Source organism: Dryobates pubescens, chromosome 35 (assembly GCF_014839835.1).
Source record: "Dryobates pubescens isolate bDryPub1 chromosome 35, bDryPub1.pri, whole genome shotgun sequence".
In the NCBI taxonomy this organism is placed as follows: Eukaryota; Metazoa; Chordata; class Aves; order Piciformes; family Picidae; genus Dryobates; species Dryobates pubescens.
This window is the reverse complement of record NC_071646.1, coordinates 1,052,274-1,079,659: the sequence shown is the minus strand read 5'-3', so window position 1 is coordinate 1,079,659 and position 27,386 is coordinate 1,052,274. Positions and strand designations below refer to the sequence as shown.

General features: G+C 53.3%; 1 protein-coding gene across 4 annotated transcripts; it reads left to right on the top strand.

Annotated features, from left to right (window-relative positions):
* The first annotated feature begins 1,595 nt into the window (after window positions 1-1,595).
* Window positions 1,596-25,575, top strand: USP49 (ubiquitin specific peptidase 49). 4 transcript variants are annotated; one of them, XM_054176482.1, is made up of 7 exons: window positions 1,596-1,668; window positions 19,039-19,183; window positions 21,318-22,602; window positions 22,915-23,119; window positions 23,626-23,734; window positions 24,357-24,562; window positions 25,371-25,575. In XM_054176482.1, exons 3-7 carry the CDS (start codon window positions 21,346-21,348, stop codon window positions 25,559-25,561), a joined length of 1,968 nt encoding a protein of 655 aa, XP_054032457.1. In that variant the 5' UTR covers window positions 1,596-1,668; window positions 19,039-19,183; window positions 21,318-21,345; the 3' UTR covers window positions 25,562-25,575. The 4 variants fall into 4 exon arrangements, with proteins under 4 accessions (XP_054032457.1, XP_054032456.1, XP_054032458.1 ...); XM_054176481.1 differs by having other exon boundaries at window positions 21,318-22,728; XM_054176483.1 differs by having other exon boundaries at window positions 21,318-22,728; window positions 24,357-24,411; window positions 25,371-25,513.
* Window positions 25,576-27,386: the final 1,811 nt, after the last annotated feature.

Genomic DNA, 27,386 nt, shown 5'->3' with positions numbered 1-27,386 from the left:
GCTTAACAGAAAATGCATGCTGGAATCCCTGGAGACTTCTGTGCTCTTCTTAATACATTGTGCTGTTCTTAGAGTAATAAAATGAGCCCCCTTGAGCTACATTCTGCCTTCAATTACACCATTCCAGCCATTGACGTCAGTAGGTTTCCACATGTGTGAGGATGGGGTCAGGATTTAGCCCTTTATGGCTTAGCAGAAATGCTTGGTGCTGTGAGAGCCTTTCTGTGCAGGAGGGGATCAGCTGCCCCTCCTGAGGGGCTGCTCTGACTCTGGGGCTTTTTGCATTCTTGATGGATAAAATGATTGCTTTTTAATCTGATTAGACTGAGGGACCTGGGGCTGTTTTCATCTTGAGAAGGCTGAGAGGGCATCTGATCAATGTCTATAAATAGCTGAGGGGTGGGTGTCAGGATGAAGGTGCCAGGCTCTTCTCAGTGGTGCCCAGTGACAGGACAAGGAACAAGGAGTGCAAGCTGGAAGCCAGGAGGTTCCACCTCAACATGAGGAGACACTTCTTTGAGGTGTGGGTGCTGGAGCTCTGGAGCAGGCTGCCCAGAGAGGTCATGAGGTCTCAACCCTCACCTGGATGTGTTCCTGTGTGACCTGCCCTGGTTGCTCTGGCAGGGGGGTTGGACTCCAGGACTTCCCAACCCCTCCCATTCTGTGATTCTGATTAGCTGTAGTTAATACTCCTCATTTTGCACCCCCTGCCCAGCACTGCTGGGGCAGGTTCGGGTGGCTTGGGACGCGCCAGCCTGCACCTTAACAAGTCTGCAGAGGGCTTTCAGTTGTGTCACAGCAATGGACTCGGCCAGTGCCACTGAAACCCACCCAGTTTGCCTGTCAAGGCACGGCCTGGAAGGTGGTTTCTCAGGGTGCAGGGTCCGGAGGGACAGGTGGCCAAGCTGCAGGCCTGCACCCCTGGGGATGCTTTGATCCTCCTCCTCCTCCCCAAGTCCCTGCCGGCCCTGTCGCTTCCTGGGAGCTGAGCCCTGGCCTATGCAGTACCTCCCACCCCTCGCAGCCACCCGAGGGGCTCTGTGGGGTGCTCGTCCTCTCCTCCTCGGGGTCCCCCTCGCCTCCGGGCCCCTGTGGGGTATCTCCCACCCCACGCAACCACCTCAGGGGCCCGGCAGGAAGGCGCCACCTCCCGCGCTGCCCCTTTAAGAGGCTCTTTGTCTCCGAAATATCCTTATTTACCCTCCTGTGACTCAACCAAACTTCAGCCTGGGATTCACAAAGCCCGGTACGTCACCGTGCGGGGCCGGGCCCGGCCGCTGCCCGCCCCTCGGCGCTGCCCTCCCGCTCCTCCAGCCTAAGCCATTGAAGAGCTCTCCCTAGCGGCTACGCAGAACTCGTAAGCTCCTCCAGACCTCGCTCTCCCGCTGCCGTAGACTACGCAAGCGACACCCGCCGGTGCGCTCGCCTCGGCGCTACCACCAAGCAGCGCTGCTCGGATTTGGCGTAAGCGGCGGCGCTGAATCCGGAGCGCGGAGGGAGAGCAAGCGAGGCGAGTGGGAAGGCGGGAGCGTTGTGTGGCGTGCTCGGCAGCCAATGGCGGGGCGGGGCGGGGAGCGGCGGGCGGCCAATGGGCGGGGAGAGGGGCGTGGCCGGCGGCCGTTGGGGTGTCTCGCGCTGGGTGACAGCTCGCGCGTGCTGATGATGGCGGTAAATAAAGGGGCCCGGGGCGGGGGGGGGGGGGGGGAAGCCGCGACCCCCGTGAGGGCTGAGGGTGGGGAGAGGGGCGAGGAGCTGGGGGGGGCACCCCGCGGTGAGGAGGGGGCCGAAGGGTCCTTGATGTTCTCCACCTCCCTTTTAAGAGTCGTTCCCCCCCCCCCCCAGTGTGGTTGTTATGGGGGGGTGCTGAGGCGGACCCCGTCCCCCCCTTCCCCTCAGCCCCGGCCGCCGCCGCCGCCTTTGTCTGCGGGCGGGAGCCCAGCGCCGGATCGGCGGCTCCGCAACTTTCCCTTTGTTGAGGCGAGGGTGCCGCGGGAGCGACCCCCCGCCCCCCTTCCCCTCACACCCCCTTCACACCCACCCCGGGACCGGCCCCTCCCGTTGGGGCCTTCGCAGGGGGCTCGGCCCGCGGGCCGGCTGCGCGGTGGGTGCCGCGGGTCGTGGCCTGGCTGCTGGAGGGGAGGGGGGAAAGCGCCTTAAACTCTCCCGTAACCCCCTCCTCAGGCTGTGCGTGGCGAGGGGAGGCGGCGGGCAGAAACCGGTGCCGGTTCGTATTCACCTTACCAACCCCCCCCGCGCGTGTGTGAGTGTCCGCGCCGCAGAGGCAAACAGCAGAAGTTAATGAGGGGGAGGGCTGGGGGGGGAGGGAGCTGAGGGCATCTTGGGTTTAGGGACCTCGATGGCGAGCGCCCGCCTCCGTGCTTTGAAATCCCCTTTTAAACACCATTGGAAGCGGAGAGGGTTGCAACGGTTTGTAAGCCCTCCTGCGAAGGCTCAGTTAAGCCAAGAGCAGAGCTGCTTCTGCCTGTGAGCCTCTAGCCGCCTCCCCCCCGCGAAGAGGAGGAGGAGGAGGAGGTAAGTTTGGAAGAGCTGCTCATTTTAGGAGAGGCTCCCCAGGCTCCGTGCGGCTGCGGGGAGGAAAGAAAGAGGCGTGATCCGTGTGCCAAAACATCTCCTGGCCGCCAGGTACAGTCAGCAGGAGGACAGTGACAGGCGCGCAGAAAGCCCCCAGTTAAGTCAGAAATAGGCAAGGGGGAGGATAGGGGAAGTGCCTTTACTCAGAGTACTTTTTACTCAGAGTAAAGATGCTGCCAGCTCTTGAAGTGGCTGCGTTCCTCTTGTGCGAAGTGTTGTAAGATTCGCTGCTGGGTTTTTTTTTCGTGCTGCTGCTGCTTCGGAGGAGGTGCTGGCTGGAAGCCGAGGAGCGTGCAGTGAAAGATGGGATAAGTGCTGCCGATTCCTCAAGCCAGGGGAAAACTCTAATTGACTTGGGCGGGAGCTGCTCCCGAAGTAGTGCGGAGCCGCTCTCGTGCGGAGGCACGGCAAAAAAATAGGGACAGGATTAAAAGGGATGATAGGGAGGTGGGACTGGAAGCCAAAACAGGGGGTCGGGCGGGGGGGGAAGGGAACTCTTGGTGCAGGCGAGAGCTGAGCTGCTGCTGGAGGAAGGGAGATGCACGGCTGGGATGTGAGGATGGGGGAAAGGGCTGCAGGAGCTGGATGAGAGGGGGGAAATCGATGGAACTGTGGATATAAGAACTTCGTGTGGGTGTGAACACTGAGGATTAAACTTGCCCTTGGATTATCGAGTGGTGCTCTTAGCAGAAATGTCTGGAGTTGGGTCCTGTCCACAGCCAGCAGCAGTGTGTGCATTGGTTTGCTGCTGCTCCCCTTTTGGTAGCCACACTTGGGGGCTGCTGTTGGTTAGCAATTGTCAGATGCTTAAAAAAGAAGGGGGGGGGGAAGGGGAAGAGGAGGAGGAGGAGGAGGAGAGGGCAACAAAACCCCGTTTGGTGTTGGTTTTAATTGCTTTGAAAACAGGCTAGGTGCAAATATTTGACAATGATGTGCCAAACGTGAGCAGCATTTGATGTGTGTGTGTGTGTCCCCCCCAAGCCAGGCAGGCTGTCAAATGAAGGGTAAACCCTTGTTTATTTACCCCCTAATCATTCTTCCTATTAACATGAGCTGCCTCCAAGTGTGTTTTGAAGTTGGCAGCTTTTCAGGCCTGGAATAATTCTTGGTCTTGTGCAAGTTCTATTTGTTACAAAGAATTTCGCCTGGTTCGGGGGCAGGGGCTCCACAATAGCCACACATGCAACCACTTAGGGACTGGTACGGCCGGGGGGGAGGTTGTTTGGCCGTGGTGTGTCCAGAGAGTGTCGGTAAAGAAGCTGTTGCTGCAGTTCCTGTGGAGATTCCGATGGCAGTGTGGTACAAAGGCAGGCTGGAGGCCTGTGAGAACGGAGGGAAAAGCTGTGAATCAGCCTCGTGTGCCGCAGCTTGCAAAGGGAGAGGGTGCCTGGGCTTGGTAAACTGGAAAGGGGCACGGCAAATGATGTGTCTGCTGTGTGCTGCACCGTTAATCATGGCGGGGGAGGGGGGAAAGGGCACCTTTAGCTCGGTGTGTCCCTGCCTGCTGCCGAGTGTGCAAGCCTGGAGTGCTCTTTGCTGCTGCTGCTGCTGCAGTGGATTTCTTGCGGCTAATGGGAATCCTTCACTCGCTGTTTGCAGCTCGCTGGCCGCAGCAGACTCTGCAGGTTGTGTTCTCCAGGGCTAAAATGCACTTGGCTTGTTAAGTAGTCACTGCTTTGTCTCAGCACCTCAGAATGAGTGACAGGAAACCCCTTCTCCGCTGACACAGGCAGTGTAAAATACTGAATATGTCCTTTAAGATCCTATTTTTATTGGCTTCCCCCCTCGCCCCCCTCCCTTTCCTGAACTGTTTTCATACTGAAATTTCTTGGGACACCTCCTGCAACTCGCAAAGTGCAAGTGAGTGTTTCCTCAGCCCTTGCAAGATGTCAGTAGGTGGATTTGGAATGCCTAACAAAAGGGAACGCTGTGAAATCAGCTTCTGTCTCCTGAGGTAGCAGGGAATTCTTTCACGTGTTCTTTGCTTTGGGGAAGTGTGAAAGGGTTTCTGGTGCTGAGCTCAGCTCCATGTCAAAATAAAACTGAAATATTTTGGGTTAAAATCGTTGGTTGGAAACGGAGGGAGAGATCCTAAGCTAAGCTGTTGGAAAAGTTTGCCTGTCACTAGGTGCAGAGTTTCAGATCAAGGGGGGAAGGGAGGAGGGGGAAGGAAGGTGGAGGGGGAAGGGAAATGGGGGAAAGATGAGGGGAGAGGAAGATGAGAAAAATGAAAAGAGAGGGGTGGAGGAAAATGTGGGGACGGGGAAGAGGAGATCTCTCTAGCTCCAGCTTCCTCTGAGCTGTGTCGTGGGACGTGCTCTAAAAGATCCCCTTGATCCCTTACTTTCTGCAGGATGAGAGACGCTGGAAGTTTCTGGCTTTGCCTAACCACCTCTGTGGTTCTCATCCCCAACATTTCGTCAAGGGTTGGTTTGGTTGTTGGGGTTTGTTTTGGCTTAGTTGTTTTTTCTCTCCCTTTGGGGAATGAAGCCTTTGGGGATGTTCTGGTCTCAGCAGCCTATTGTTAATTGCTCGGTGTATAAACACTTCACCTTCCCTCAACACTTAGCCACAATGAAAGGGGCTGTTGAGTTGATGTGGGTGGGTTGTACAGAGGAAAGCTCCCCCCCCCTTCAGTGGCAGTGAATGGAAGGACCGTCCTCGTTAGCAGGAAGCCCTTAACTAAGCATCGCTCTGGTGTGCGCTGCGCGGATTCAACAAATTGTTTAACGGGGAGCACTCCCAGCTTAAAACCCAGAGCTCCACAGCTGCGGGGGCTCCGTGCCGGTTCAGGTCTCCCCGCATCCCGACGCTGACGCTCTCCACTTTGGGTTTTATGAGACTTTAGATCAAAGATGGCTCATGCGAGGCTGTTAAGTCGGATCTGGCTTGCGAGCCGCTGAATTACAGCCCCGGCATGCAGGCTCCACCACCTCACCGGCAGCAGAGCTCCAGAGCAGCTGTAACACGCCACTGAAACAAAAAAGATTAAAGTGGGAGCGAGGGGGAGAGAAGGTAGCAAAAAAAAAAAAATGGAGGTGGAGGCTCTGCACTTTCCCAGCGTCGCAGGGAAAATCATTTCTGCGGGGTCTGAAGCAAAATGTTTGTGGATTTGCAGGAATTCGCATCCTGAGCACGCTGTGGAAAATGCAAATGAAAATGCACCCTCATTAGGCTGCATTCTGCCGCCTGGGAAGGGGGGGGGGGAAATCCCTTTCTGCAGCAGCGCTAAGGAGAGTCTTTAGTAGATATCAGATAGGTGCAGGGGGAAAAAATGAACTTGGCTGCTTTGTGCTAAGTGTTGTTAATGAGCGTTTTGCTTACGAGATGGTAAGGAGCACACATTAACCATTGCTCCTCCAGCACCTGCCAGAGAGCAGCCCGAAAGCCCTCAGCAAATGCCGAAGTTGTTGGGTCAAAACCTGGAGGTTTTTCAAAGGAGGCTCCCAGGGTGAGTCCCTTTAATTAGGTGACTGTGCTGTAATTCTCTCGGAGCCTTCTAAGAACTTGAGGCAGGCAGCAGAAGGCAAATGCAGGCAGCTTTCCCCCTTCTTCCTCCCCTGGCTGCCTGGGCTGCGTCTTTCAGCTGCGCTTTCAAATGAAGACGGAAAAGTGGAATCCACAGAGCTGACAGCTCCAAGTTCGGACGAGTGCATGTGAGCTGGAGCTTGTGTGACATGCCAGTGCTGACAAATGTACTCCGTTAAAAAAATCCTCTGACTAAGGAGCTGCTTTTGCACTCCTCTGGAACTTTGCTGACTGGGAATGCAGAAAAAAGGCTGCTGGAGCCCCAGCAAAACCCACGGGGCCCGACCGAGGAGAGCCCGCGGAAGGCCGGGGTGGCTAAACGACGTGCTCCGTCTTGGGCTTTGAAAGAGAAAGCATCGTTGGGGCTATTATGGGATACTTCAGTGTGTTGTATATACCATGAGAACTTTTCACACTCAAGCTCGCAGCCAGCTTGCTGAAAAGGAAACGTTTCCCCCCCACCCCCCTCCGCTCCGGCCGAAGCCGATGGCAGGTTTGAAAGCCCCAATTTAATGGCCAGAGGCTTTAGTGCATTTCTGTTCTTTTCAGGCTTTTCAGGCAAACCATGGAAGATCAAGTCAAGAGTTATGGGCCACAGCTGTGTTCCTCCATTGAGGGCTTCTATAGGCCATCAGCTGAGCTGATTAAGAAATGGTGCCCGCAGCTCCCTTCCCTTACTCCCTCTGAAAGGCAAATCCAAGCGCTGGAGGGAGAGGCTTTGCCTTGCAACCGTGTTTTCCCCCCTCGCTTGCAGTGGGTGGCTTCGATTCGATTCAGAAATACTGTCCCATGATTACCTTCTGGCCTTCTCTCTCTCAGGCTACGAAAAGCCTCTGAAAGACGATTCGAAGGGAAGGGAAGGGAAGGGAGGGCCCCGGCAGCCGGGGTGGGGGTGCAGATGGAGCCAGGAGCAGCTTTTAGCTGGGAGTGCTGAGAGAGTGCCCTGAGAAGGGCAGTCAGCGCCGGCTGCCTTGTGTGCCTGTGCTGCTGTGGCTTTGTTCCTCGCTTCCCAGGAAGGGATCAGCGTCTCTAAGCCTGACTCCACTGCCACAAGTTTGTGACAAACGTGCTTTCCTTTTCCTTCCACCACCAAGCCCTTGCTTTATATTAGGTCCTTCCTTTCTTCTGGCACGATGGGACCCCGTTTGTCTCTTGCCTGGTGCTGAAGCTGAGCTGCACCCACCAATTTTAGCTGGTTGAGAATTTCACATGCTGCTGTATATTAAATGTGTTCCAGCTGAATAACAAGTACCTTGTGTATTGAGCAAATGATAGAGATTTGTGGCTGGCTTCTAGCTGGAACATTATCTGCATCAATATTGAGCTGTAGTCTATCTGAGCAAATAATTTCTTTCATAGACTAAACTTTAGCAAATGCAGTTGGACATGAATCCCTTCCCCCCACCCTGACCACCTCTGCAGGGCTGTGGAGCTCACTGAAATGGGCTGAAAGCTTCCCTTCCCTGCACTGGTGAGGCCACTCCTCGACTACTGGGTTTGGTTTGGGGCTCTTCACTCCAAGAAGGACATTGAGAGGCTGGAGCATGCCCAGGGAAAGGCAACAAAGCTGGGGAAGGGTCTGGAGAACAGGGCTGGGGAGGAGCAGCTGAAGGAACTGAAGTTTAGTCTGGAGAAGAGGAAGCTGAGGGCAGACCTCATTGCTCTCTACAGCTCCCTGAGAGAAGGTTGGAGTGAGGTGGGAGTTGGTCTCTTCTCCTTAGTAACAAGTGAGAGGGGTTTTAGGTGCTTAAAAGCCACCAAACATGGCAAGCACGTTTTAATTTGAAGGGCAAACATTAGAATGTGGCTTTAAAAACCTCCATGTGAACCTCAGCTGTTCTTTACCAAGAAAAGAAAGTTCAATCAGCTGTTTGCTGACTGGAGTTGTGAGCAGGAGCTTGGATTTAGTGATGTTTAATCATTCTTTCAAAAACACAAAGGAGCTACAAAAAGCTGTTCAGCTGAGCTTTGGGGAGCTAATAGCTATAACTCAGATTCAAAAGTGATTTAGTTCCAGAGGTAAGTCCATAATCCTACCAGTCATGAGTTAATCTGTCCTCAGACTAAGACTGGAAGCAAATCTATTTAACTAAGAATAGTTAATTCACCTGAATGAGAGTGAGGATGAAGATGCTTCTCACAAGAGTTAGTTTCATGAGAGGAAGTGGAATGTTTGGGAGAGAGAGTGAAAAAAAACCCAGTGGTTTGGGGGTTTTTTCAGAAGTAGCCTGAAACATTCTGCTTGGAGATTGGTGCTGCTCTTTCTCTGAGCTGTTCAGGCTGGTGCAGTTGTGTGGGTGCCCAGCCTGGTGGTTTAGACACTGGAAATGAGTGAGTCACAGAGCAGGGAAAATGATACCCTGTGTGTTACACAGCTGGAATCACAGAACCACAGAATGGCTCAGGTTGGAAGGGACCTCAGAGCTCATCTGCTCCAACCTCCCCTGCCACGGGCAGGGACTCCTCTCAGCCAGCCTCAGCTGCTCAAGGCCTCATCCAGCCTGCCCTTCAACACCCCTAGGAAGGAGGCAGCCACAGCCTCCCTGAGCAGCCTGTGGCAGAGGCTCAGCAGCCTCCTGCTGAAGAACTTCTTCCTCAGCTCCAGTCTAACCCTACTCTGCTTCAGCTTCAAACCCTTCCCCCTTGTCCTGTCTCAGACACCCTCATGAAAAGTCTCTCTGCAGCCTTCCTGCAGGATCCCTTCAGGCAGCTCTGAGGTCCCCCTGGGATCTGCTGCACAACCCCAGCTCCCTCAGCCTGTCCTCATAGCAGAGGTGATCCAGCACTTGGATCATATTTGTGGCCTCCTCTGGACTCCCTCCAACAGCTCTGTGTCCTCCTCCTGCTGGGGACACCAGCACAGGATGCAGTGTTTGAGGTGGGGTCCCACGAGAGCAGTGTAAAAGGGAAGAATCCTCTCCCCTGACCTGCAAGGTTGAAGGAGCAGCTTTTTGATGCACTGAGCGGTGACACCAAAACCAAACTCACCTCTTCCTCCTTCCTTTCCTCATCCAGTTGTGGTTTCATCCCAAGATAAAATGCTGTGATGAAGTCAAATCTCTCAGTCAGATAATTCATGAACATGCCAGCTGCTCCAGCATCAGGCCTGAGTTGATCTTCAGTTCTTAAAGAAGATTAACAACCTGATACTCTGCCCATCGGGCTCCCCTTGCCTACCTCTCTCTGCTCTGTCATTGTGCTGAGGACAAAGGCACCACTTCCCTGGTAACACCTGTGATTTATAGGGGAGGCTTGCAGCCAGAGCAGGACTCATGTATGCAAATTGGGAATCATTCCATCAGGAAACAGGGCAAAAGATAAAGAAGGTGCATCTGAGGAAGTGGAATTGGTCCTTATGCAGCAGCAGACAGAGGCTCAGAGCTTGCATGGCAGCTGGCAGGCTGGAGGTAGGGAAGGTTGGGATTGAAACACACTTTGTTTTATTAATGCCACTCCAGGTCTCCTTTTGCACACCCAGAAAGAGCAGGCTTTGCTGTATGGATTTATTTTGCTCCAAGTGCAAACCAGGCAGATCAGCTGAGCAGAGGGAAAAGGAAATATAAATCTCTCTAAGTCTTTGTTGAGAAGAAAACAGAGCAGACCTTGGTCCAGCCCAGGGGCCCAGGTGAAGGCTGGGCCAGATTTGTGCTGCTTGCAGAGCTGGGGACACAGCAGCAGCCTCCTGTGCAGGGCTGCACAAAGGATTCTGGACAACTAACATTTGTTATTGTGCTGTTGGGCACCTTGGGCCCAGGCCTGGGGTTTGCTGGTTAGGTGAATAAGAGAACCCAGGAGGCCTCCCTGCGTTTGGATGAATCGGTGGCTGTGATTTCCTCCATGTACCAGTTAGCAGCCTTGATTAAAACCCAGAGGTGGTTTCCTAGCTGCTGTTCTGTTTCGCTCACCGAGGGTTTTCAAAGCCCTGGGAGGGGTTGATTGGCAAGTGGAGGAAACGCAAACCACCGCGAGGTGTGTCGCAACCCTTCGTTATTTTCACCTCCTTGTAATCCCTGCTCCTCAAACATCTCCCAAGCACCTTCCCTGCTTCAAACCCCACCACCACCACCCAGCCAAATGTGACAGTGGAATACCCTGCTTATGTTTAATACTCTTTACCTATTCATTATGGCTGTGAAGATAATAAGCCCCAGCCTTCTGGGCTTGTCTGGTTCTTTCTTGCCTGGGTGGATGGCACTGACATGTTCATTTGACTGATTGCTTGATGTGTTGTATCAGCTGTGAGGCTGTTTCAGATTAGTTAATAGTCTGTCTAAGATTTTGCCAAGATGAATATGAATTTAAATGGGGGGGGGAAGAACAGCAGAGGACTACCCCTAACTTAAACCAAGTGTTCACTCTCTGCTCTAATCCCTCTTTGTGTCTATCACAAAGAGATTCTCCAAGAGGCTGTTAGTCTGCTGCTGAATGCCAGGGCCGCGATTGATCTGCCGCAGCCTCTCCTCCTCTGCGCCTCAGCGGCAGCCAGAGGGGTTCTCTGACGTGCCAGAGCTGGGAAACTTCACCTCCTTACCTGTGCAGTGAGGGTTTCATTAGCTTGATTACAGTTACCTGGCTTCTGATGGAAAAGTCATCAGGTTTTGCAGATGCTGGAGCAAGGTGCTGGAGGTCAAAGGGAAATGGGTTCTGAGCTCTTTGCCAGCAGAGGGAAGTTCTGCTTCGTGTTCATAGAATGGTTTGGGATGGAAGGAGCCTTAAAGATCATCCAGTTCCAACCCCCCTGCCATGGGCAGGGACACCTTCCACTAGAACAGGTTCCTTAAGGCCCTATCTAACCTGGCCATGAACACCTCCAGAGTTGTGAAACACAGGAACAGGCTCCCCAGGGATTGAATCCCTGCCTCTGGGACAGTGTTTCAAAGAGGCAGAGATGTGGTGCTGAGGGACATGGGTTTAGCCCTAGGCTTGGTAGAATTAGAGGATGGTTGGACTGGGTGAGCTTAAAGAGCTTTGCCAACCACAATGATTCCATGGGGTGCACTGAATGGTGGCAGATAGAACCTAGAGAGCATGGTCAGAAGCAGGACTGCAAAAGCACAGCTTTTGGGGGCTGCTTTCTAGCAGGCTATGACTAAAAGGTATGGAAAGTGGGGACACAAGAAGATAGCTGTTTCCTCTCCTTTATTCCCTCTTTGCTGGGCCCTGCTGAAGCAGAGCATGGCTTGTTTTGGTTAACTGCTGCCTTGCTAATTATTCCTGAAGTGCCTTGTTCACTTGCACACAGGTCCTGACCCCTGGATACCTTAGCAGGTACTCTGCCAGTCTCACTGAGCTTGAATGCTTGCTGGTTAAACAACTTGAGTACCTGCTGAACTAGGAAGGTGTGAAAGGAAGCAGAGAGAGATCAGTTTGGATGTGAGAATCCCAAGTGAGAACTGGTGGAGCTCTCTTGCACTTGCAGTCTGTGCCACTGATTTTGCCACCCTTAAAACTCTGGTAGAGTTTCAGGAGTGATGTTTGAGGGCAAACAGGTAGAAAACTTTCAAATACCTTGGCCTGTCACTCTCTGGTGGTGTCACAATTGTGGAATTGGAATCCAGGAATTCCCTCCTCATTCCAAAGCTGGTTGCTTGAGTCACAAAGTGAAATTATTTACATCAGGCACTTAGAGCCTGCTTGCAGGCTGCTCTAATGCAAACCACTTTGCCATTCTTGATTCTGGCTGTCTTGGCTGTAGCTGTCTGAAGCTCCTCCAGCTGTAGGTAGCAGTGGAGTTACTGTGTGGACTCTGTCCCTCCTGGGCTGGCAATACTGTGAATTGTTTTAATGTGCTGGGAGTGCCTCTTTTCCAGTGTGCATCCAGGTTGTGTTCCCCAGCTTATTAACACTTCAAGAAGCCAAAGCAGAGATAAAGCCTCAGCAGCCTATGAAGAGGAGAGCGAGGAGGGGGAGATTTTATGGGTTACAATAAAGGAAGAAACATGAACTTGTAGAAAGCCAGGAACTGAGGGGTATATACCATTTTAATAATGCTTTTTAACACCCAGGGCTGTTAGGCAGTAACTTCCCTCATTTTCAGGGAACTGGAGGACATGTATCTTGTGTGTTTGAATTGGTTTGCAGTGACCCTAAAGAACAGAAATGTTGGTTGTGGAGCACATTGGAAAGCTCTTCCTCAAGCTGAAGTCCAAAGGTTCAAGAGGCCGAAGGCAGCCTCATGAAGTTCACCATCCCAAGCCACAAATCCAGGCTGGGCAGAGAATGGATAGAGCAGTGCTGAGGAGAAGGGCTTGGAGCTGCTGCTTCCTGGGAAGCTCAGCATGAGCTGAAAGTGTGCATTTGCAGCCCAGGAAACCAACCCTGCCCTGGGCTGCATCCCCAGCAGCGTGGGCAGCAGGGGGAGGGAGAGGATTCTGCCCCTCTGCACCGCTCTGCTGAGCCCCCACCTGCAGTGCTGGCTCTGGCTCTGAAGCCCCCAACACAAGAAGGACCTGGAACTGTTTCTACCAAGGCATGGAGTGATGGTGGTGGCTTCAGACTGGAAGAAACTGAACCCCAGCTCCCTCAGCCTGTCCTCACAGGGGAGGTGCTCCAGCCCCCTGATCCTCTTTGTGACCCTCCTCAGGACCCACTCAGTCAGGTCCACATCCTTCCTATGTTGAGGGCTCCAGAACTGGATGCAGCACTGCAGGTGAGGTCTCCCCAGAGCAGAGTGGAAAGAGTAAGCTTGTGTGGCTGGAGAGGCTGAGCAGCAGTGTCAGTGCCAGCTTGGGGGCTGCTCCGAAATGCTTTGTGAGCTGAAGAGCTTCACCACCTCTTTGCCTTCCTGTGATCAGTTTCAAAGCATGAGCTGCTGGATCCATTCCTGGGGAATGCTGAGCTGTCTCTCGTTTGAGAGGATCTGCATGGGGAAGGAATGTGGATGGGAGACACATGCACATTTGCAGCTATTTGTTGGCCTGGGTGAGGGATGAGTTATTGCCCTTTGAGGACGGCAGGCAGCGTGGAGGCTTTTGTTTGAGCCATAAATTCATCCTCAGCAAACAAAAGCAGTTTGCTTGGGGTTTTTTTTTTTGGTCTTTTTTCTGACTTCTTAAGAGTTTGCCAGCAAGCCTCTCTGGGAAAGAGAGTGTCTGACTGCAGAGGGCTTGAATTGGGTGGCAGAGCTGAGCCAGCACACTGAGCACAGTAAGTTGTAGCAGCGAAAAAAGGCAGGGTAAGGTTGTTTCATCTGTTCCAGGCATTGGGTAGGTTTAGGATTTGGGATGGGAACACTTCATTTTCAGCCTTGAGGAGTCCAAACAGGGTAGCAGCACATTGGGAGCTGCATGCAGCCTTAAGTTGATGCTAGGGCACAAATCTGGTCTCCCTGAGACCTCTTCTTTCTGCTGTGGAGTATGAAATGCTGGAAGCTCTTTGTGCTCAGTGCATCGTGGTGCCTGCACTCCATTGTGCTCCAACATCAGATATGGACCAAAATCCACCAGCTTCAGCTTCCCAGGATGATTCAGGGAAGAGAGTCCTGCAGAAATCACAATAGTCACCCCCAGTGAGGATGCCAGGGCAGCAAATAGGATTTTCTTAATCCCTGTGTGTTTGAGGGCTTTTGGAGGGCTCTTGGCTGTGGTTGGGATTTGGGGTGGGGGGTTTGGGGTTTTTTTATTTGCAACAATTGAACAGTTCTTTGCAAACCAATTCCTGCAATTCTGGGTTGGAGCCTAGAGCAGATTTTTCCAGCACAGTGTGAGCTCCCAGAAACAGTTTAACATTGACATAGTTATAATTAACTTAAAGGAGTTAATAAAACAGAGCTGGCTGTGGAAGCTGGCAGGAGAGTCACATTTTCCTCCAGCTCCCTTGTGATTACAGCTTCAGAGTTGAACAGCCTGGTGGGCTGGGGGGGAGCTCCCAGTGTCTGCAGTGAATCCAGCTGCAGGCCTTGGATCTTGCCATGACTCCTGCAGGATAGCAGCCAGCTTCCAGGCACCCATGGGTGGGGGGGGGTGTCAGAATTTGGTAAGAATTGGGATTCAGGTGAAGGATTTAGGGCAGTGAAGCTGGTGAGGGGTTTGGAGAGCAGATCTTGGGAGGAGAGGCTGAGGGTTTGTTTAGCCTGGAGAAGAGGAGGCTGAGAGGAGACCTCATTGCTCTCTACAGCTACCTGAAGGGAGGCTGGAGTGAGGCAAGTGTTGGTCTCATCTCCCAAATAACTACTGAGAGGACAAGAGGAAATGGCCTCAAGTTGCACCAGAGGAGGTTTAAGTTGGATGTTAGGAAGAATTTCTTTGCTGCAAGAGTGGTCAGGCCCTGGCAGAGGCTGCCCAGGGAGGTGGTGGAGCCCCCATCCCTGGAGGTGTTCAGGAAACCTGTGGCCATGGCACCTGGGGACGTGGTCTAGTGGTCATGGTGGTGTTGGGCAGAAGGTTGGACCTGATGATCTTAGAGGTCTTCTCCAACCTTAATGACTCTGATTTCTGTGACTTCAGTGACCACTTCTGCTGTCACAGCTCAAGTCTGCTGCTTCTCTCTGGGTTGAGGTGGTGGTTTGTTCCTGTATGCACTGTAGCTGTTTAGTTCATTGCTTTACTGTTCAAAGAAGCACTGAATCCTGAACCATCTGAAACTCTGCCTCCTGTGCTTTCCTTCTTCCCTCCCCCCTGTCAGCTGTGTGAATGTGCCTGTAACTAACTGGCTGGTGTGTCAGCCTGGCTAGGGAGAGCCCAGCAATTGCAGGGTATGAAGCTGGCAGTTTTCAAGCAAATCTGCTTTCAGAAGAGCTGACAAAATCTCCAGGGCTGTTGCTGCTCTTTGGAGATGCAGTTTGAAAGTCTAAAACCCAGCAGGGTTGGAGCTGGAGGAGTCAAGGGAGAAACCCATTCCTGGCTGGGCAAGTCAATGGCCCTTTGGAGCAAGAGAAGCCAAAACTGCTCCTTGAACCTTCTCCTGAGTGTTCTCCCTGCTCTGGTTGCTGAGTGAGTAGCTCTGCCCTGCACAGTGACTTGGTAAGGACAGAGGTGACCTGCTCAGGTGGCAGGGTTTAGGTCACCTCTGCTGGAGTGTGGAGGGGAAATGTAGACTGCATGTTGGGGAGAAATTCTTTGCAGTGAGGATAGGGAGACACTGGCACAGGCTGCCCAGGGAGGCTGTGGCTGCCTCTTCCCTGGAGGTGTTCAGGGCCAGGCTGGATGAAGCCTTGAGCAACCTGGGCTGGTGGGAGGTGTCCCTGCCCGTGGTGGGGAGGTTGGAGCAGATGGTCTCTGAGGTCCCTTCCAACCTGAGCCGTTCTAGGATTGTGTCCTGTGCAACCCCCCTGCCAGAGCTGTTCTATTTCCAATTCCTTAAACTGCAAGGTGCTCATTCTCCATCATTAAGCTCTGGTGTTGCTCAGGCTTCATCACCTCAAGCACATCTTTTGTGTCCAGCTGCCGCAGCAGCTCCAGCCCTGTAGCCTCGGCGAGGTTTGTTGCCCTCTTCCCGGAGCTGTTTACAGCTTCTGACTCAGCCTTGTGTTTTCCTTTAATCGTAGCTTTGTAATTCCTCCTCGCAGCCTGTTCCTTTTGTTCTGGCTTGTGGCAAAGCTCTTTGTTTACCTGTGTCAAATTTTGTTCTCGGTCATGTGCCTGTCTGTCAGTGCCTGCTCTCGTCCGGGTGCCTGTGGGATGGCAGGGCTGAGCCCGCAGACGCTCCAGCTGCCTGCGGTACACGTGTTGCACCGCACCGGAGAGCCGAGGGAAATGATTCGGTTTCGTTTTGGTCTTGTCCTTGTGGGGGGTGTTGGGGTTTGTTTTTTTTGTTTTGTTTATTCATGGAAACGGTCAGAAATGTTTGGAGGAAGGAATCCTGCAGCCTGCTGAAGCTCTGCCGGTGCAGCAGCCAGGTGCGAGCTGGCTGCGCGCTGTGGCGAGCGATGGCGATGCTCCAGCAGCCGGCTCGGCTCCGGCACGGGATCCACCCCGCTGGAAAGCAGGAGATGGTATCTGAGGAAGTTGCAAAGACCTCTCGCCGAGGGGCTCTGGGTTAAATAAACACCGCTCCTTTCCGACTTGCCAGCGCGGTGGATGGGGCTTGGGGCTTAGATTTGAAAGGGCAGGCTCCATAGGCACCTAAAGGGAAACAGGTGGGGACTGCCACATGCGGCATCAAAGATGCTTTTGTGCCGGCAATCGCTGAATCAAGGTGTAACAAAGCTGCTTTGTTAACTGACCGAGGCTGTTAAATTCTCCTTCTCGAACAGGAAATCTTGCTGGCCCACACAGGAAAAGCAAAAAGCAGTTGACAAAAGGCTTGTAATTTATATACTGACAGCCTCCTTCATTGTTAAACATGATTCTTTAATGCACTCTATCTGCCGTGTGATTGATTCCCTTCTAGCCTGCTCCCCAGCTGAAACTAGCAGCGGAGCAGCATTGTTTCTTTTGCCTTGGAAACTGGAGAGAAATTCCCTGCTCTTTGCAGATCTGGTGTCCTGAGCCCCTGGCAGCGCTGGGCCCCGGCCCTGCTCCGCAGCTCTTGCAGCAGCCTCTCCAAAATGGGCCTTTTTTCCAGGCCCTTTATTGTTCCCCAGCACAAATCTCTGATCTGCTGGTGGGACTCAAGGGTTAAATTCCCAACGCTGTCGCATATGGCAGTGAGCAGAATCACAGATGTTGATGATACAACATAATTAGTATTCTTTTATGTAAATGAAGGCTGTCAATGTTACCACAGTGTCTGTACTCTCTCAAGCTGGAATCTGTGCCACTTGGTCTCACCAAGGCTAGACAGGATTATTCCACTATTTTCCATCAAGACCTGAGCAGAAGAATAAAGAAGAAAGAGAGGTAAAAAGGTCAGGGAGGAAGGGGAGAGGAAGGTGGGAATGGATGTTTCCAACTTGGAGAAAGGAGAGCAGATCAGTCCTTTGTTCAGGGAACTGTTTGGGTTGGCAGAGCCCTTGCAGCTCACCCACTCCAACCGTTCTCTAACTCTACCAAGGCTGGAGCTAAACCATGGCCCTCAGCACCACATCGCTGCAGCTTTTGAACACCACCAGGGATGGGGATTCAACCACTCCCAGGGGAGCCTGTGCCAGTCTGAGAATCCTTTCAGGGAAGAAGTTTCTTCTAATGTCCAACCTAAACCTCCCCTGGTGCAGCCTGAGGCTGTTTCCTCTCATCCTGACGCTTGTTGCTTGGGAGAAGAGACCAACTCCCAGCTTGCTCCAGCCTCCTTTCAGGGAGTTGCAGAGGGCAATGAGGTCTCCCCTCAGCCTCCTCTTCTCCAGGCTACACAACCCCAGTTCCCTCAGCTGCTCCTCACCAGCCCTGTTCCCCAGACCCTTTTCCTAACAGCCACTTTCTCCCCAGGTCCTGGCGTTTGTGGGTGAAAGAGCAGAGCCCAGAGAGGGAGAGGTGTCAGTGGGGGTTTTAAACTGGTTTAAAGAACTCCAGTGGTTGTGCAGAGCACTGCAGAGTCCCTCCCTGGAGCTGAATTCTGAAGTGGCCACTTGTGCTGTAATCAAAAGTCAGAAGAGTTGAAGAACAGAAGGGCTTTGATTTTTTTTCTTTAAGGGATTCCATCTTCAGCAGCAACCTCCCTGGCAAAGGAGGTGGCAATTAAAGGCAATTTGCATAATCGGGGGGGGGGCACAAAAAAAGCTGTATGCTTAGCCTGGGCAGATAGGCTTTCTGCACATCACTCAGAGCAACTGTTCAGCACCAGGCTAAAAGCTGGGGAGATGGGGGGTGGAGGGAGGAAGGAGCTGTGGTCTTCCTCGTGTTAAACTTTGCCTGTCATAAAACCATTTCTTCAGGCACTCTGCCTGCCAGATCTGACACTGCCTGTGACATCTGTAACCACTTTGTGCAGCTCACTGCTGTCCCTCCTGTCACTGTTCTGTGTTGTCTTCAAGTGCTGGACTTGTAGATGTGTAAGCAAGTTAATTTAGTCTCTCTTGGATTACTACCCCAGAGAGGTTTGCACAACCTTGGCAGCCTGGAGCAAAATGCAGTTCCCCCCCCCCCCCATTTTGCTTCCCTCTGCAGTTCTTCTTTTGGTGCAGCTCATGCTTGACAACTACACATTACTTCATTTTTGTTGTCTGAAAGATCAGATGGGAATGGCAGGCTGGGAGAGTTGGGGTTGTTCAGGCTGGAGAAGAGAGGGCTTCAGGGAGACCTTAGGGCAGCCTTCCAGTACCTGAAGGGGGCTGCAGGAGAGCTGGGGAGGGACTTCTGACAAGGATTTGTAGTGATAGGACAAGGGGGAATGGATTGAGGCTTGAGGAGGGCAGATTGAGACTGGAGATGAGGAAGAAGTCTTGACAGTGAGGGTGGGGAGACTCTGGAACAGGTTGCTCAGGAAGGCTGTGGCTGCCTCCTGCCTGGAGGTGTTCCAGGCCAGGCTGGATGAGGCCTTGAGCAGCCTGGGCTGGTGGAGCTGTCCCTGCCCGTGGCAGGGGCTTGGAACTGGCTGAACTTTAAGGTCCTTTCCAACCCAAGCCCTCTATGAACGAAATTTAATTCAGGACAGATTCTTTTTGTTTCCTTTTCCTCCTCATTTCCCCCCTCCTCCTTTCACCAAGTTACCAAAGCAGCTCAAATTGAAGTCATCCCAGGAGCTGCACATTTCCACCCCCTTTTCCCCTTTTACCTCAGAGGTTTGGGTGGGTTTTTTCCCTCTGCCATATGTTGGGTCATCCACTACAAAAGACTTGTGAGGAAGAGGCTACATGTGAGCAGCAGATTCTCAGGGCAGCAGAAAAATGAGATTGCAGAGTGCCTTTTCCATGGGATGTTTGTTGCCCTCGGTGCTGGGCTCCTTGGTGCCTTCACGCCTTGACTTCCAGATGATTCTGTTCCCCGTCACAGCCCTGCTCTCTGCGGTAGCCCTTTGCACTGAGAGGATTAATTGTGTTCAAAAGCAGCCCTGCCAGCACTCCCCAGTTTGTTTCTGTGCATCACAAGAATATTCTCTCTCCAGGGCTTTGAAGCTGTGCTGCCTTACAACGAAGACTTCAGGAGGAATTAAATTCTCCCCGCGCCGCCAGGGCTCCTGTGGCTGAAATGGGGCTGTGCCGGGCCCCGGGGGCTGCGTGGAGGAGGAGAGGATGTTCAGAGATGACTCTGTGAGTAGCACGTGTGAGCACGGGGGTGGGCCCGAGCTCCTTGCAGGGGATCGGAGCGCTGGGGGGAGCTGTGTGAGGGCAGGCACAGCGCTCCGGGTTTCGCTGCTGCTCTTTGTATCTGCCGCAGAGCAGCCGGGCGCGCTGAGGGCTCTCCCTGCCCTCCCGTTCGAGGAGCCCTGCTTTGGTTTCTCCTCACTCACACTGCAGTCATTTCGGAAATCAGTTGCTTGTGCTGTTGATGTCTGCTCGTGCAAACATAGAATTAGAGAATCACAGCGTTGTTTGGGCTGGAAAAGACCTTCCAGATCATCAAGTCCCAACCGTTCTCCAGCTCTACCGAGGCTGGTGCTGAGCCGACAGAGGGCCAGGTGCAGATGTTCCTCCACATGTACTGCAACCTGCTGTGGCACATTCCAGTTTTGGCACCTGCTGACTTGTTTAAGCATTGAAATGTATCCCACAATCCCAGCGTGGTGTGGTTGGAAGGGATCTCTGGAGATCACCCAGATCAAGCCCCCTGCTCCAGCAGGGCACCCACAGCAGCTTGCCCAGGAGCACAATGGCCAAGGGGGGTTGGAAGCTCCCCAAGGAGGGAGACTCCACAACCTCCCTGGGCAGCCTGCTCCAGGCCTCCAGCAGCCTCACTGCAGATAACTTTCTCCTCCTGTTCAGGTGGAACCTCCTGGGTTCCAAATTGTGCCCATTGCCTCTTGTCCTGTTGCTGGGCACCGCTTAGAAGAATCCTTCCCTTCTCAGTTTGGGAGACTGCGAGAAGCCAGTGAGTTGGAGGGTAGGACCTGAAGGGCACAGGCTTGCAAACACTCTGCTTATGGCAATTATCTGCTGGTTTTGTGGCTTCTGTGAGAAGCTGCTAACCTCAGAGCAGATCCTTGTGACACACATTCCAATTCCAAATCCATTCTGCATGTATCAGCTTCAGGAGGGCAGCTAAGGATCAAATGTCTGTGTGGACTGAATGCATCTTTTCCTTGGAAGTGAGCCAGTCAGGTTGAGCAAGGCCATGCTGGCAGCTGCCTGGGCTGTCTGTAGCAGACAGATAGACAGTTGGATTCTGCAGACCTTGTCAATCCAAAATCTTCTGCTAGTGCTAAAAACTGCTTTGGAAAAAAACCTGCTGCAGATTAATGTTCCTGGTCGAGGGAAAGCTGCAGTTGGGGTTGAGGCAGCACTGATCTCTCCTCCCAAGGAAGCAGCGACAGCGTGAGAGGAAGTGGCTTTGGGTTGGGCCAGGGGAGGTTTAGATTGGACATTAGGGAACAAAATCTCTGCTGAGAGAGTGGTGAGAGGCTGGAACAGGCTGCCAAGAGAGGTGGTGGAATCGCCATCCCTGGGAGCGTTCAAGAAGCTGTAGATGTGGTGCTTCAGGATGTGGTTTAGTGCTGATGGTAGCTGGGTTATGGTTGGACTCTGGCAGGTCTTTTCCAGCCTCAGTGATTCAGTGAGTCCAGGGCATTTTACATGTCAGCAAAAGAGATGGCTCTGGATCTGTCCGGCAGGGATGGCTCTGGATCTGTCCGGCAGGGGATGGCTCTGGATCTGTCCGGCAGGGGATGGCATTAGGTCTGTCCAGCAGGAGATGGCTTTAGGTCTGTCCAGCAGGGATGGCTCTGGATCTGTCTGGCAGGGGATGGCTCTGGATCTGTCCGGCAGGGGATGGCTCTGGATCTGTCCGGCAGGGGATGGCTCTGGATCTGTCCGGCAGGGGATGGCATTAGGTCTGTCCAGCAGGAGATGGCTTTGGATCTGTCCAGCAGGGATGGCTCTGGATCTGTCTGGCAGGGGATGGCATTAGGTCTGTCCAGCAGGAGATGGCTTTGGATCTGTCCAGCAGGGATGGCTCTGGATCTGTCTGGCAGGGGATGGCATTAGGTCTGTCCAGCAGGAGATGGCTTTAGGTCTGTCCAGCAGGGATGGCTCTGGATCTGTGCGGCAGGGATGGCTCTGGATCTGTCCGGCAGGGGATGGCTTTAGCTCCATACAGCAGGGGATGGCTCTGGGTCCATCTGGCAGGGGATGGCTCTGGATCTGTCCAGTAGGGATGGCTCTGGATCCATCCAGCAGCTCTGAGATCCTTCTCTTTCTGATTGTAGTGTCTCTTTTTTCCCTTCCCAAGGTCAAAGCAGCGAAGACTTCTGTGAGACATGGATAGATGCAAACATGTTGGGCGGCTACGACTCGCCCAGGACCACTCTATCCTGAACCCCCAGAAGTGGCACTGCGTGGACTGCCAGACAACCGAATCCATCTGGGCCTGTCTGAAGTGCTCCCACGTGGCCTGCGGGAGGTACATCGAGGAGCATGCACTGAAACACTTTGAGGAGACCAGGCACCCCTTGGCCATGGAAGTCAACGACCTCTACGTCTTCTGCTACCTGTGTGAGGATTACGTCCTGAACGACAACCCGGAGGGGGATCTGAAGCTGCTGAGGACCTCTCTGTCCGCCATTAAAAGTCAGAGGCACCACCCGGCCACGAGGAGCGGCAGGACCTTGCGATCCATGGCTCTGGGAGAGGAGGTCTGCAGCCGTCAAAGGAGCCCTCAGGGACAGTCTCAGATGCTCACAGCTCTCTGGCACCGGCGCCAGTCCTTGCTCGCCAGGGCGCTGCGGACCTGGTTCGATAAGAGCTCCAGGGGCCAGCTCAAGCTGAAAGAGAAGAGGCAAATGGAGGAGCTGGAGAAAAAGAAGGAGGCAGCCAGGCAGCGGCGGCAGGAGATGAAGAGACAGCTCCTGGAGGAGCTGGCAAACACTCCCCCGAGGAAGAGCGCCAGGCTGTTGTCTCACATGCACAGAGAGAACTTGATTCCAAGGAAGTTCAGGGAGGTGGCCGCCGCTTCCCCTACCTCAAGGCAGATGCAGAGCAGCAGGTTCAGGCAGTTCTATTCCATCCGGCGCAAGCCTCTGATGACCCCCGGGGTGACGGGGCTGAGGAACCTGGGCAACACCTGTTACATGAACTCCATCCTGCAAGTGCTCAGCCACCTCCAGAAGTTTAGAGAATGTTTTTTGACGCTTGATCTCTGTGAAACAGAAGAACTCTTAGCCAAAACTGTGAACGGGAGGTCCAGGATGCCCAGCAAGTTGGCAAATGGGTCTGCTGCTAACGAGTCAGGGAAGGCTGACAGAGTGGGGTCCTACGGCCCGCAGGGCTTGCCAGCTGCCTTGAACGGTGGCTCCTCCATAAGCAGGAGCTTGGAACTGATACAACCCAAGGAACCGAGTTCAAAGCACATCTCCCTCTGTCACGAACTGCACACCCTCTTCAGAGTGATGTGGTCTGGCAAGTGGGCCCTGGTGTCCCCCTTTGCCATGCTGCACTCTGTGTGGAGCCTGATCCCGGCCTTCCGAGGTTACGACCAGCAGGACGCTCAGGAGTTCCTCTGCGAGCTGCTGGATAAGGTACAGCAGGAGCTGGAGTCGGAGGGAACGAAGCGCAGGATCCTCATCCCTTTCTCCCAGAGGAAGCTCACCAAGCAGGTCCTGAAGGTGGTGAACACCATTTTTCACGGGCAGTTGCTGAGTCAGGTATGCACCGGCCCAGGTTGCCCACAGAGGTGGGAGATCCCCGACCCTGGAGCCGTTCCAGGTCAGGCTGTCTGGGGCTGTGAGCAGCCTGCTCTAGCAGGGCTTGCTGCCTGGCTGTGGCTGCAAAGGCCACTCTGCAGCTGTGCCTGTCCATAATTGATTTGTGGATACACATTTCCTTCCCAGGTCACCTGCATAACATGCAACTACAAATCCAACACCGTTGAACCCTTCTGGGATCTCTCCCTGGAATTCCCTGAGCGTTACCACTCCATGGAGAAAGGACTCATCCCAGTGAACCAGACAGAGTGCATGCTGACAGAAATGTTGGCCAAGTTCACCGAGACTGAAGCTCTGGAGGGGAGGATCTATGCCTGTGACCAGTGCAACAGTAAGTCAGCTGCTGCTGCTGGCTCTGCTCCTAGCAGCACTGCCTGGTTTGGTGACTGAGAGCCTTCTGCTGCATGTTCTGTGGGGCTGAAAACACCTCCTGTGGCTGTGTCTCTCTGGTCTTCCTCCCTGCTCATGCTGGTTGCTTCCTCCTCTTGGTAGTTTCTGCTTCTGTGGGCACCAGTTGGAATCCTAGAATCACAGAGTGTGTTGGGCTGGAAGGGAACTTTAAAGCTCACCTCAGAGCAGACTGTCAGCATGAGCAGCTCCCAGGTGCCACCTGATTGTGTGATTCTGTTCACAGAGTGGAAAGGTGTTTGTTTCTGAAGGGCTGAGTTTGGATCCTAGGGAAGTTGTGAGGGATGTTTGCCTGAGCCTCCATCCTGACTGCACAGCAGCTGGGCTGCTGGGGGCGAGGAGCTCAGAACGTGCCCTTGAACCCTGCTGAGAAGGACTTGAACCCTGCCAGCTCTGCCTTATGCTTTCATTAACTGTGTTTTCTGGCAGGCAAACGGCGAAAGTCTTCTCCTAAGCCTCTGGTTCTGAGTGAAGCTAAGAAGCAGTTAATGATCTACAGACTACCTCAGGTCCTCCGGCTGCACCTTAAACGATTCAGGTGAGTGAGGCACACGTGGTGGTGCCAGGGAAGTGACCTACCTCTGGCTTGGGGAAGGAAGTGTGGACCTGCAGCTTCTCTCAGGGTAATGCATTCTCCCCAGCATCAGGTCACCTAAGGAAGAAATGTTTTCTACTGAGCATGGCAAGAGCCTGGCCCAGGTTGCCCAGAGGGGTGGGAGATGCCCCATCCCTGGACCCATTCCAGGTCAGGTTGCTGGGGGCTGTGAGCAGCCTGCTCTAGCAGGGGAGATTTAGGTTGGACATCAGGAGGAAGTTCTGCACAATGAGGGTGGTGAGAGACTGGAACAGGCTGCCCAGGGAGGAGGTTGAGGCTCTGTCTCTGGAGACATTCAAGATCAGACTTGATGTGGCCCTGGGCAGCCTGCTCTAGCTGGAGGTGTCCCTGCTGAGTGCAGGGGGGGTTGGACAAGCTGAGGCTTTGAGGGTCCCTTCTAACCCAATGCAATCTGTGTGGAAAAACTTCTGTGATGCCAACTTGACCCCCAAAGCTCCTCGGGGCCCCTGAGCAGGGGCCGCTCCTGTGCGCAGCTCCCCGCAGCCCTGAGCCGCTGCCGGGAAGCAGGAGCCCGAGGCTTTGATTCCTGCCCTTGTGTTTGCAGGTGGTCTGAACGCAATCACCGTGAGAAGATTGGGGTCCATGTCCTCTTTGACCAGGTATTAAACATGGAACCTTACTGCTGCAGGGACTCTCTCTCCTCTCTTGACAAAGAGACCTTTGTCTATGACCTCTCCGCTGTGGTGATGCATCACGGGAAAGGGTTTGGCTCAGGACACTACACAGCATATTGCTACAACACAGAGGGAGGTGCGTGTGCCTTGTTCCGGGGGAGCAGAATGCAAGCTACTCGTGTTTTATGCCGTAGCCAGAGTGGGTTGGTAAAGCTCTGGTGAGCAGAGGTGTTGGAAGCCCAATCTCCTGGCCTTTGGGTGGTTTGTCCCCCCAGGAGGCTCTGCCAGGAGCGGCTCTGCCTTGCTTTGGCCGCGGTGGTATTTTTACCCTGCCTCTGCATCAAGCCGCAGCTTGCTGCTCTGTGCTTCATGGCCCTCTGGGATGCCTTTTGATTGCTGCTGTTAGCAGGCATGAATGCTTCATTTTCTCCTGAGCTGGAGCTCTGTGGAGCTGCTCCAGCTGGGTGGCTTTTCTCAGTATCCTTGGGATGATGAGATAAACAGAAAGTGTTTTGAAACTGGACAGGAACTATTCACGAGTAACATCCGCAGGGGTTTTGTGAGGCTCCAGCAGCCTCTTTTCTGCAGCTGAATTAGTATTGACTCTGCCTTCTGACTTGTGGAGAAAGAGGTACAAATTGGCTGTCCCCAGGGAACAGCTTTTTGCTTTGCTTTTAGTTCCCTAACTGAGTTTTTAGGCTCTCCAATACAATTGGTTAATTTATCAGTTGTTTGGGGTTGGGTTTTTTTGTTCTAAACGGCACAGAAACCACCAAAAGGGTTTTAGAGGAGAAAAATCCATCCCAGAGCCTCTGTAGGGGAAGAGGTAAGAGCTGCTGCCTGCTCTCCTCTGGGGGTGTTTGCTGTGAACAGTTCCACCCTGCAGCCAGGAGGAATTCTGTCTCCCATCCTAATGTCCTCTTTCTCCCTCTGCTCCCTCCTAGGGTTCTGGGTCCACTGCAACGACTCCAAACTGAATGTATGTAGCGTGGAGGAGGTGTGCAAAACCCAGGCCTACATTCTTTTTTACACTCAAAGAACAGTGCAGGACAAAGCAAGAATCTCAGAAAAGCAACTCCAAGCTCAGGTGCCCTCCAGACCCAGTGACAAGGACAGAAGACTGACGTTGCCATGACGGGGCAGCTCTGTGACTCGCCTTTCAAACCCTTGGGCATTTCCATCTTTCCTCCTTGTAGGAAAACACCAACGAAGGCTGGCTGCAGGAAGGGGATCAGAGCATCATGGTTGCCAGCCAGGGTGTGGAAAGCATCTGGAGCTGGGTGGTTCTGAGATGTGAGACTGGAGGCAGAGTCGTGTTCTGAAAGCCTCTTGCTGTGGAGTTCTGCTGACAAAATGCAAGGAGGAAGTTTGATGCTCTGTATTCCCTCATCTGATAGCAAAAAGGAGTGTAACAAAGGAGCACAAGCAGGAGACAGAAGCTTCAAAAGCCCTTCTGTACCTAGTAATGCTGATAAAAATCCAGAAGGAACAGGTACAGTCCCCTCCCCTTTAATTGCCACTCAGGTTTCCAGGCTTTGAGTCCCACAGCCACCCAGGTGTTCATCTGAAGGGTTGTTGGATAGGAGCTGACTGCCCTGAGAGCTGGAGAAATGTTTCACATTCTTCCACCAGAGAAAATACTCCCCCAGGCCTCAGCCATCTCCATGACACCCATTTCTTTGCCATCAGTTGAGGGCCAGCCCACAGCTGGCAAGCTCTGTCTGCAGCTCTTTCTGTCAGTGTTCCTGGGGCTGTGTGTGTGCTTGATGGTTTGTTCTCTGGGCTGAACTGAATTGGCAGCTAGATTCACTGGGAGTGTGATTTTCAACCAGTTCTGCCCTGAAGGAAGTGTGTTCAGAAACAACCCCCCTGTGATAAAGCAAGAATGTTCCTGTGTCTCGTGTCTGTTTACAGTGGCAGCAAAAACAAAGCTGATACCACAGGCTCCTGCTGGCATCACTTGGCCAGCAGGGTCAGGAAGAAGTCTGAGGCCTGTCTTGTGCAGCTGGGTGAGAAGTGGGTGGTGTGGGAGCCACTTTGTGACAAGTGTGGCTTGTTCTGCTCAGAGGAGCGGGGTGGTGGCGGTACCACGGTGGTGGGAGCTGGAGCTGGCTTCTGTCACTGGTTCTGTAGTGGAAATGTTCATTCAAGGCTCAGCCTCACTGAAGGCAGCCTGGGAAGTCTCTATTGCTGCTGGGACAGAAAGGGAAGGAATGTATTTCAGTCTCCAGATCCATGCTGAGTTTGAAAGGCTGCCACAGTGTCTGTAACCACCTTGAGTTTAGAGCTCTGGGACAAACACAGGGCCTTAGTTGGCTGTTCCTAGCCCCTGCTCAGCCTGCAGTTGCTCCTCAGGTGTTTGGGGTGGGGCTGGCTGTTCACATTCCATGTTCTGATCAGATCTGACTCTCTAACTGCAGAGAGCCAGGATGGCTTTTGGTCTTGGTTTGGGTTTTGTTAAAAAGTGGTGAAGTGCTCTGAGCCTTGAGGTTCTTCAGACACATTGGTTCCATTTGCAGGCAGAGAGGTTCTCACAGCTCCTTGCTCTGCCTCCCTCTCCTATCCTTGGCAACCTTTGCCCATCACACACAGGCAGGCTGTGAGGAAGTGAGTTTCCCAAATCCCTTTCCTCTCTTCCCACTGCCTCTGTGACAACTTTTAGTCTCCTGCCTTATGGGCAAGTTTGTGTCCCTTACTTTGGCTGCTCTTAATCACCTCCTCCCCCCAGAGATGAGCACAGCAAGCAGGAAACAGCCAGTTTGGGTCATTTGGGTCTGCTCTGCCCTTAAAGTTTCCCATTCCTGGTATGTCTGAGCAGCTTTCTGAGCCCCCAGAAGCTGTCTTTTGGACAGAGCTCACAATGCTCCTGATTTTTTTGGAGGAGAAGAGGCAGTCTGAAAGAGCCCTGTGGGAAGTGCTTGGCTGGGTCTGGAAGGACTTCCTGTGAAGGTTTATCTGTG